This window comes from Trypanosoma grayi (genome assembly GCF_000691245.1).
Source record: "Trypanosoma grayi strain ANR4 Tgr_65_V1, whole genome shotgun sequence".
Classification (NCBI taxonomy): domain Eukaryota; phylum Euglenozoa; class Kinetoplastea; order Trypanosomatida; family Trypanosomatidae; genus Trypanosoma; species Trypanosoma grayi.
Genome location: NW_008825684.1, coordinates 28,572 through 38,480, shown reverse-complemented (window position 1 = coordinate 38,480; position 9,909 = coordinate 28,572). Strand labels below are relative to the sequence as shown.

The following is a 9,909-nucleotide window of genomic DNA, read 5'->3' as shown; positions in this document are numbered from 1 at the left end:
CTTTTCTTTCTGTTTTGCTTTGTGGCTGTTTTCGTCTTCCTTTGCGGTGGTAGTGTCGTTGATCATTCTCCACATCACGTTGCTTTATTTCGTTTTGTTACATCACATAACGAGGTGAGGGGAGAAAGGGAATGAATAAGTGATTGCGAGAGAAGGAGTGAACGCTGCCACACGGCCTCCGCCTAGTTCCTGTATCTTTTTTGTGTTGTCTGCATTCTTTTTTTTTTTGGTCGACCATCTTTTGCTTTTCACCTTCAACAAACGCCCATAAAGACGCGCAGACAAGTAGACGTATGTATGTGCGTACGCTCATCTGTTGTTGTACTTCTACGCATGTTTGTTTCATGTTGTTTTCTCTCTTATTGATTCGATGTATGCTTTTCATATATATGTATATAAATATATAGGCTTCCTTCCCTGTAGCATTAGGAGGGGCGAAGGGGGAGGGAAGGTAAGCGTCCGGGTCGCTGTTGGAAAACGGGCTCCCGAGTAGACTCTGTAGCTCGTCAATGGGGGCAAAGGATCCGGCGTCTCGACTTCACGTTTGGGTCATCGTCAACCCGACGAGTGGCCACGGGAAGGGCAATGTGCTGCTGCGCCGTATCGAAAAGGCGTTGCAGCGGGAATTCTGCGACGGTGTTACCCGAGTGCAAACCGCCAGTGACATTGTGCCACGAAACTCACAGCCATCATTATCACCCAAATATGATTGTGCTGGCCCTGCATCTGAATCTTGGGATGCCGAGGAGACAATTCCTCTCTTAATAGATAAAACACTACCTGCACGACAGAGTGGTGCGTCTACCGCAAAAGATGAAGCAATAATTAATTACGTTCGACAGGGAGGTCTGCGCGTTGAGATCATCACAACAGAGAAGGACCTGCATGGAGAGCGAATCGCGGAGCACATCACCAGGAATGTGGTGGCTTCCCGCGTCCGTCGTTGCTTGGGTGGAGCTGCACGTGCTTCACATGCAATGACGGATGTGAGCAAGTCAGACCCGCTTCATGTGTTTGTTCCTGTTGGAGGCGATGGAACTTTGAGTGAAACCGTTAACGGTATGTGTCGTGGCACCCTTCAGGCATTTCGTGAAAGCGCATTAACTCGCACAGCCGGGGAACTTTGTGCTGGGAGCTGTTGCTATTCCTCAACGTATTATTGGCAGCTGGTAGAGGATAAGTCCATATTACGGCATTTCCTTCCTACTCTCATCTACATCTCAGCAGGGACCGGCTCGGATTTCGCCAGACTGAAGTTGTGCTGCCGCAATGAGATGGAGTTCGTCGATGTACTTAGAGGGTTGTGCGGCCAGCTTCTCTCGCCCGCACCGTCACCCACTCCCTCCTCGCCGAAGGAAGAGTATACTCCGAATTGTCAGAGTAGCAATGAAGAAGGAAAGGATGTAACGAGTTCCTTCAGCATCACACCTAAAGAAGATGAAGCGGCATCATTTGAGTTTGAGGTGTACGACGTGGATGTCGGTCGTGTGACATTTCCCCGCAGTGGACGGAACTATTTCTTCATAAATGAGTTCTCATGTGGAATGTCGTGCGACGTCATTCAGAAGTGTGAAAAATACAAGCGGAACAAGGTCCTCTCAGCGGCTGGAGGCACAGTGATGTTTGCCACTGCCTCCATTGTCTCGGTGACGCAAATGAGGCCGACACCGTTTCGCCTTGCCCCGCTCCCAGAGGCAGATAACCTGCCGTCAAGCGCCGCCATCACGCGTCGCGTCGCCAGCGGCATGTTGCACCAGCACATCACCGCCGACGATGCGGCATTACGCGGCGTGCAGTGTGATCTTCTTTGGGCGCGGGAGGCCGCCGGCAACGCTGCGCTGCCGCCCACCGAACCGCTGCGTACCGGTGGTAACTACTACGTCTACAGCCTGAAGGCCGCGGAAGTGTCGCCAGAGAGTGATGCTTCGAACCGGGATGCCAACGGCTGGAGCGATGCGGTTTTCGTCAACCCGTTCTACACCGATCGGTGGAGTCAATATGCCCGGAAACCGGACGAAATAGTCGCTGCGTTGGGCTCCGCCGACGCACACAACCGCTGGGTCTGCATGCCGTCCTCAACGCTGGTGTTCGGCAACGGGCGGTGGTTTGGCGGCGGGCTGCAGGTGACACCACACGCCAATCCGACAGACGGGTTTCTGAGTGTGACAAACTGGGTGGCGGGTTTCTTCAGCTTCGTCTCGCGTGCTCCATCGCTGTACAACGGTAAGCACACGCGCTGGTCGAGCACCACAACATGGAACACGACACGCTGTATTGTGGACGTAGACGCGCGGGCTCTCGACACGTCCGCCGCCAAACGCAAAGCGAGCACCGAGGAGGCGATGGCGCACTGCGAGACAGACGGTGAGCTGCGAGAGCAACTCCCTGCCATTGTGGAGTTAGGTGGTGTAATTACACTGCTCGTGCCTCGTCAATGTGCAAAAAGAAGTGGGCGTGATGGCAACAGCGGCAAGGAAGAAGCTAAGTCGCCAGGTTGCTCGTGTGGATCGATTTTCTCGCGCTTCTCACGCTGGCTGCGCGGCGGGGGAGACAAGCGTGGTGCAGCAGATATTCCGCTCAGAAAGACTATCTGATTTAGTTGCTATAAATTCCAAGGAGATCATATTCACGACGTTGCATTATCTCGCTGTAATTTTCTTGTGAGCGTTTCATCACTATCGCTTATCATCGTCGTGCATTTAATTGCTGTTGTCTTTCTTCCTTTCTGCTTTCCGGTATATCCTTTCTATCTATTGCTCTGTTTCCGCCCTTTTGTATCCTCAGGCCCCCCACACACACACAGCACGGTGTTAGATTTTAGAATCACTAGAGGTATACGACACAGAGTCTTCACTCTCACCCCCTCATATAATACAGCCAACCAAGCACGCAGACATATACAAGAGGAAAGGAAGAATTAAAATCACACGGAACATAATTTTTTTTCAATCTCCATTCTTTCACGCGATTGATATATATATATATATATATATATATTTGTTTGACGGGGATCCAAAAAAGAAAAGAAAACGAAAAAAAAATGCTCTTCTTGGAGCCTGAAGTAGATTACTTTAGAATATGTCTGCATCAGCTTGCGCTACCCCACGGCATTTGCCATGTGAGTTCGCCCAAAATTTCCTACAGCCGTGAAGCAACGTCGGCAACATCAGCTGCGGCTGGAGGAACAACGGAGAGGGGATCCGATGGGGAAATCAATGTCAATGACTCCATCCCACTGGAAGAAAGGGCAGAGGTGTTGCATCGTGCGCTTCTCACTGCCTTCCACCAACGATTCCCGTACGAAAGTCACGATACACTTGAGAATGTGTACGTGCTCGCCGTCACACATCTTGCGTCTCTGCCCCTCACAGAGACGACGCTGAGCTGCGAGGAGGTTGCAGCGCTGGAAGCTCCTGAGAGTTTTCTTCCACAGGAGTTGCGCTGCCGCACACTCCCGTCACATCTCAATGTACTCCTCTCGTCGCGTGCATCTTCCACCAATGATCCTGCACACGTGGATCATGCAGATGATAAAGGGGGGGAAAAGAAGGAGGCCGGGTTTGCTGGTCGCCGCTACAACGACACGTACTTTATTTTGGTTCCTGAACTCACACAAGAGCAGCAGCAGCTGTACAAGCAACGTCAGCGGGATGCAAATGGGACACGGAACAGACGCGCCGCTTTCGGTGGTCTTGCGCCGTCTGAAGCTGCAGTAGAAGAATCCGCGACGTGGGACTACGCGACATCATCGCCCACTGACGACGTCGTGAGGGTTGGAGAAGGCATGATGGGTTTTCGCGTCGTAGACGGCAGCATGATGCACTATGTGGCCGCCACACATACAACAGCAGACTGTGATGTGGCTCCGCGATCTCTCCAGTTCTCCGTTTTTAAAATGCCATTAAGCCGCTTCTCGCCAGAGGAGCAGCAGTACTACACTGACAAACGAGAAGAGGTGCGCTTCTGCGGCGATGCCCTGCTTTCCTCGAACAAAAAATCACAGTTATCTACCGCATTGTCAGGTAGTTACATGGAGGAGACGATGCGTCTGATGCTAAAGACCGAGATGCCGGAGAGGTACCGCGCCAAGGATGATGTGGCCATGCTGCAGTTTTTTACGAAGTGTAACGCCATTCTGCGGAGCTACTCCACACCTCCCGCCGCAGCGAATGATGCAGCCAAGGATCAGAAGGCAACAGAGGGTGCGGTACACCCCACCGCTGCCACACATGAGGCATCCGAGCCACGACGATCAGNTAGTGTTGCCGCCTCTGCGCTTGGTGTCCGCCGCTTGGTGTATTCTTTCGCCCCCTGCGACTGCTACCACCTCGTCACAGATGACAACAACCCGCTCTATTACGCCAAGTCAAGCCGTGCGGCTTACGAGGCACGCACGGTGAGTATCACGCTTGTATCAGACTCAACAGAGGCGCCCTGGTCTTCACCCACAATTTCGCTCGTTCGCCACACGAACGCGGCCACGCAGCAAGCAGGAGCAATCGGTGGGGGCGTTGGGTTGGACGGGCTCGTGGCGTCCAATCAAGTGTCCCGTGCAGCGTCACCTGATCCGGTTGGCGCGGTAAGAAAGTCTGGTGCCCATAACAATGACAGAAGTCCATCTCCGCAGCCGTTTCTCCCAATGCGGAGGAAGGGCCCGAGCGCTACACGTGCCTCTTTTGACCAACTCATATCGAAAACCGACGGGTTTCTGCGTCTCACAACGTCTTTGTCCTGCAATGACGTCTCCGGCAATCCGAAACATAGGAAAGAAAGCCTCCTGGAAAAGGGCTTGTCTCTCTCCGAGCAGCAGCAGCAGCAGCAGTCCAGTGGGGCCAACGCCTCAGTGGGTGGTAGAAGCGCGATGGAACATGCGCAGAGAAGTGGTGCAGTGGTCAATCTTTTCCGTCTCCTTTCTACGTCCTCGGCCGCCCAGCATCAGCTGCGTCATGGTACGATTCGTCCAATCATTTCTGTGGCTGTCCTAGACAAGGGGGAACGTCCATTGGGGAATGTTTTGATGGGCGACGACTCAGAGGTACTCGCGTGTCATGGTCTCCTTGATCACACTTGGTACTCGATTCCGGTTCAGCCGCTCCCAAAGTTGCAGGACGACGTGCAATGGATGCCCGTTGTGTTTGGTAGCACGGATTGCATTAGCGATGTTGGCTATCGAACCGCAATGCAGATGGGCTTCTTCCCAAAAAAGCATGACGCTGACCAACACGTGGCCAACAATCTCAAAACGGCAAGTGGAGTTCTTCCGACCGTGGAAGAAGCCAGGCGTTCTCTCACCGCTGCCCAAGAACACAGAAGCGCGTTGGCACCACGAGACCCAAATGTGGTAATGGAAAAATCAGACAATGCCCAAAAACGAAGCGGTACTGCTTCAACCTCGGCACCATTTGGCACTAGCAGCGATGAGAAGCCTGCCAGTGTTTCCGCTCGAAGGGGCGGCGTCGCCATGACGTTTGGCACGGGCAACGATGAGAAGCCCGCCGGTGTTTCCGCTCGAAGGGGCGGCGTCGCCATGACGTTTGGTGTTGAAAACAGAGATGCAGGTTTTTTGGCGCAACCGAGTGAACGGGAGGAGGCTATTGGAAGAAGGGCAACGATGGGTGGCGGTGTTGATGAAATGGAGTGGCGTCGATCCGTCTCCTACCGCTCGCCGAATGCGCAGCGGCCTACTGTGTCAGACCGTACTGTCCTTGGGCAAACCGGTCCCGTTTCGGCGGTTGAAGGAGATCGGAGCCCGATATTGTTCAGCAGCACCGCAAGGCCTCATATGTGCGTTGGGGGTGCGGGGTCGTTAGCCGCTGTTGATGGCATGGCTCCGTCCGACGATGTCCGTGAGGCGCCGGCGGACCGCTGGCGGGCGTCGTCGCCAGGCCCCGTGTTTGGTGAGGCCAGCACTGCCAACACGGCGAGGTATTGTGGACGCCGCTTCAGTGGGGATCAGCGATTCGGCACTGGCAGGGCAGCGGTGGCGCGCGAGGACTCACCGGTGCCGGGGTTTGGCGGGCTGTCGCATTCGAGGCCTACAACAACGCTGGACCCGTTTGCGAAAGTATCTCATCGCCTTAGTCCACGTCCAGCCGCTGGCACACCACAACAGCCGATACGGAGAGACACACACTTCTACGCACCGCTCAGTGACCGGTGGCAAAGCAACGACATGGGTGGCGATCTGCGTCGCTCGGGCGTTCCAGAGCAACGATGCGGGAGCGTTTGGAGGCCTTCATCATTTGGTGGCCCTTTATCGCACGGGGTATCGGATCCACTCGCATCGCCCGTTTCTACCATGTCGCGTAGTGGCCTTTTGGCAGGCGACGAAACCAATCCGTATGCGAGAAGAGGGACTGGAGGCCGTGCTCCTGACGTATTTCATGGTTTTCATCAAGGTTCAACATTTGGCCGCTCAAACCCCACCACCCCTCTTAGGCATGGTATGGCAGCCGGAAGCCACCACAGCAGCACGTTTGGTTCTTTCGGCGGCGGCAGAAGCAACGGTAACTGGAACCGCTCAGGAACTGCATCCAGCCGAATATTTGATAGGGTAGGCATCTTGTATGACAATGGNGTGTCCCGCATGCCTATTATTGACGAGTACGATTATCCACCGAAAGGTAGTCGTGTTCGGCCGCGTGGTGTGCAGGCGATGGACATGGCGGGGTCACGCCAGTGGAGCATACCCAATGTGGTGCCGCGCACCTCGCGTGTCACCCCTGCGTCTCGTAGTCGTGTTCGACCGGTTTCTTCACGTGTTGGATATGGTGCAATGCCGTGGCGTAACACAACCACGACGGGCGTCAGCGCACCAAGGCGAGGTCTTCCTGTGAGCAGGCCGCCGTTGGCGCCGGCTAAACGCACAACTTCTTACACCACAGCCGGCACATCAACAGGATTGCGCAGCACGGTGACTCCTTCCGCGGTTCGAGGTCTCACATTGCGGGAACGGGTGCGTCTGCGTCAGCAGCAGCAGCGCCGTGAGGCGAACCTGGAAGCCTTCGATAATGACCTGTATGAAAACTACTGTATGGGAAACGATACCAAGCGGCCACGGGTAGAGTGTGGTCGCCCCCTTCCTGTAGATATCGGCGCTGCTGCCAACGTCCCCGAGAATATTGGTGTCCATGTGCAAGACGGCAGTGGAACGGGGCCAATAGGAACTGCTAAGGAAACAGTCTCGGATGCGGGGATTTTAACATCGGTATCTGTGCAATCGTACAGTCAAGAGGCCAGTCGTCTGAAGTCTCTCACAGCACCTTTTGTNGAAGCCGACGGTGTTAATGTCTCATTTTGCCTTCGTGACTTGGCAAACGCATTCCTTAGCATGCCGAAGGGGTCACCCAAAGAGTATGACCTCACCAAAGCAGCGTGGCTGGATGATGGAGCTTCGTATTTTGTCTCTGCCAAGCCTACGCGGTTCCGTGGTGGGTGGGAGAGCTATCTGCAGCATCTGAATCTATATCAACAACCCTTCTACTTGAGGGAGAAGGCCCTAATATTCGTTCTGCGCGTCCCGTATCAACCACAGCTCCGTGTTTGCGTCGCGGTGCACAACCTAGATGACTTTATCGCAGTTCTGCAGCAGCGGCCGCTACGACAGATTGTGCTGACGAAGGAAGAGAAATGGATACGGGAGCGGCTCTACGGCGCTGAGTCCGAGAACTATAATCCGCAGACTCAAACAAAGGTCCGTAAAGTAGGGTATATGGACGCACTCATGCAGCGCCTGCACGTGAAAAAGAGATCTGGAACCGTGAAGGCGTCAAGCAATGAGGAGGAGGAACAACAGCAGAAAGGTGGATGGAAACCGGTGACGTGGCTCCAGCGTTTGGCGTTGTTGCGTCTTCAAGCAGTGGCCACAGTGCGTGGCCACGCCTGGAAGACCTGCACAACGCCGCTCCTGACGGACCCAACTTTCCTGCAGGCACGTATGTCCTTCCTGTCGAATCGCACTGCCACATATGCTGCTCTGCGGCACCGGCTAAACACACTTCAAGCTTTTTCCGTCAGTTGGGCGAAGAAACAAAAGGCGGAGGCTGCGCAGCGGCAAGTGCACATGATACAGGACCGCATCAGAAGCACAAGTTCGGTTGAGCTGGGGCTCGGACCGTCCACTCAACAGAGCAGTGTGACACCGCAGTGTTCGGGGGCAACGCGCACCCCTGCCACTACCCCCGGGAATATCCCAGCGGCGAGAAAGCCGCGTGTGCCATTCCGCGTGAACCGCATTGGAGATGGGTCGGCAACTGCACTCCGCCGCCCGTTTCAGACACACCATTCCACGGAGCCAACAGGGTCTGCAGCAAGAACAAAGACAATGGCAGCAGCAGCGGGGCTGGCGGCGGCGCGGACAAATACCGATGCACGGACAGAGATGCAGACGCCTGGCAGGTCTACCATTGCACCGTATGCGTCGTCAGTTAGCTTGTCTCCGCTCAAGTCACCCGCACCATCATCAACGTCGGTGCCAGCGGGAGCCACAGGCTCAATCGTGCCTCGTAATGGCGAGGGTGAAGCATTAATACGGGCCGCCGAGAGCATTGCAGCCAAAACAAACTTCGCGACTGAGGTGCTGCCGCCGCCTATGATGACAATTTTAAGGTTCGTCTCTTCACGCGAGCAAAAGGACCGGCAGCAGCAGACTTTCAATGCTTGCTCCACACAGACGTCTTCTTCGCAAACGGCTAATCCTGTTTTTGCGGGTCTGCTGCCGACGCCGACAGAGATTCACCGTCAAGGTGAGTGCTTTGATGTTAGCGCGTCTCACCTTTTGCAGCTGCTGCAGTGGCAATGGGAATATCATCAGAACTGCTATGAAATGCTACCGCTTCCCATCTTCTGTGGGGCCTTTGTGGCCCCCACAGCAGCGTATTTTGGTGTTATTGAAGAAACAAGGAACAAAGAAAAGGGATTGGGTATCAGTCCATTGTCGCGTTCTTTGTTGCTCGCTCTCACCAAGTGGGGATGGCTGGTGCCAATAGACTATGAGGCGTCGAGGAGTGATGCACGCCTTCATTTCGTAACAGAAGGTCATGCGTCTTCCTTATTTGGGCTGCGTCTCGGGGTGTACAGTGGTGCATTGTGGCAGTGGCTGCTTGTGGTTACATTATGGCGCGATCAGGCGCTATGGCTCGCTCTGATATATATTGTGTACCGCTGTTTCCTGGTCGCCATCCAAGGTGTTCTGGGTGGCTTTTCTCAGTGGCCTGTGGCCCTTGATGCTGCCACCTCCATCGTGTACAAACAGTCTGAGGCCGCGGTGGAGGCGATGCTAGAAAGCCGACAGCACTTCCGCACACAATTGCTTGCCACACGCATTCTCCAGGCGCAGCACTACGTTCACAATGTCTTGAGCCGCGCCTCTATGCTTTTGCAGGGTTACTCACCCATTCTTTCGCTCATCATTGGCTCCGAAGTTTTCCTCATATGGATCCTTTTCATGTGCTACAGCTACGCTGTTTGCCATCTCTTTTCGTCACATATCATGTCCAATGGTGTCATTGTGTTCTTGTCGCGGTTTCTACAGCCATTTTCCTTTTTGTGTGAGTACGATGCGGCCAAGTGGTTCATCTCCTTCGCCCAACCGAGCGCTGGTGTTGAAGACATATTTGGTTTTTTGATGGTGTTGTACTTCCTTTGGAGTGTTGTGCCTCGTTCGCCGTTGCGTTTGATGTGGCACGCAACGTGGCAACTCTTTCTGCACGATGACGCACTTGTTCGCCGTCCTGTGTTGTCCTTCTAATGAAAGTTGGAGGTGCGCTGCGTTACTACATGGGCGTCTGTGGGTGACTACCGTGTGCGGAAAATCTGCGCTTTTCTGTTACAGGGGTGGGTGTGTGTGGAACGCTGTCACTAGATTTGGCTTTGTCATTATTATTGCTGTTGTTGTGTGCGGGCTTGATG

General features: G+C 54.4%; 2 protein-coding genes across 2 annotated transcripts; both read left to right on the top strand.

Annotated features, from left to right (window-relative positions):
- Nucleotides 1–509: 509 nt before the first annotated feature.
- DQ04_00651090 (putative sphingosine kinase A, B) lies at nucleotides 510–2,594 on the top strand (the record flags this gene model as incomplete). Its single annotated transcript, XM_009309448.1, has 1 exon — nucleotides 510–2,594. One exon carries the CDS (start codon nucleotides 510–512, stop codon nucleotides 2,592–2,594), a length of 2,085 nt encoding a protein of 694 aa, XP_009307723.1.
- A 446-nt stretch (nucleotides 2,595–3,040) lies between these two features.
- DQ04_00651080 (hypothetical protein) lies at nucleotides 3,041–9,748 on the top strand (the record flags this gene model as incomplete). Its single annotated transcript, XM_009309447.1, has 1 exon — nucleotides 3,041–9,748. The coding sequence occupies one exon, from the start codon at nucleotides 3,041–3,043 to the stop codon at nucleotides 9,746–9,748; it is 6,708 nt and encodes a 2,235-aa protein (XP_009307722.1).
- Between the last annotated feature and the right edge of the window lie 161 nt (nucleotides 9,749–9,909).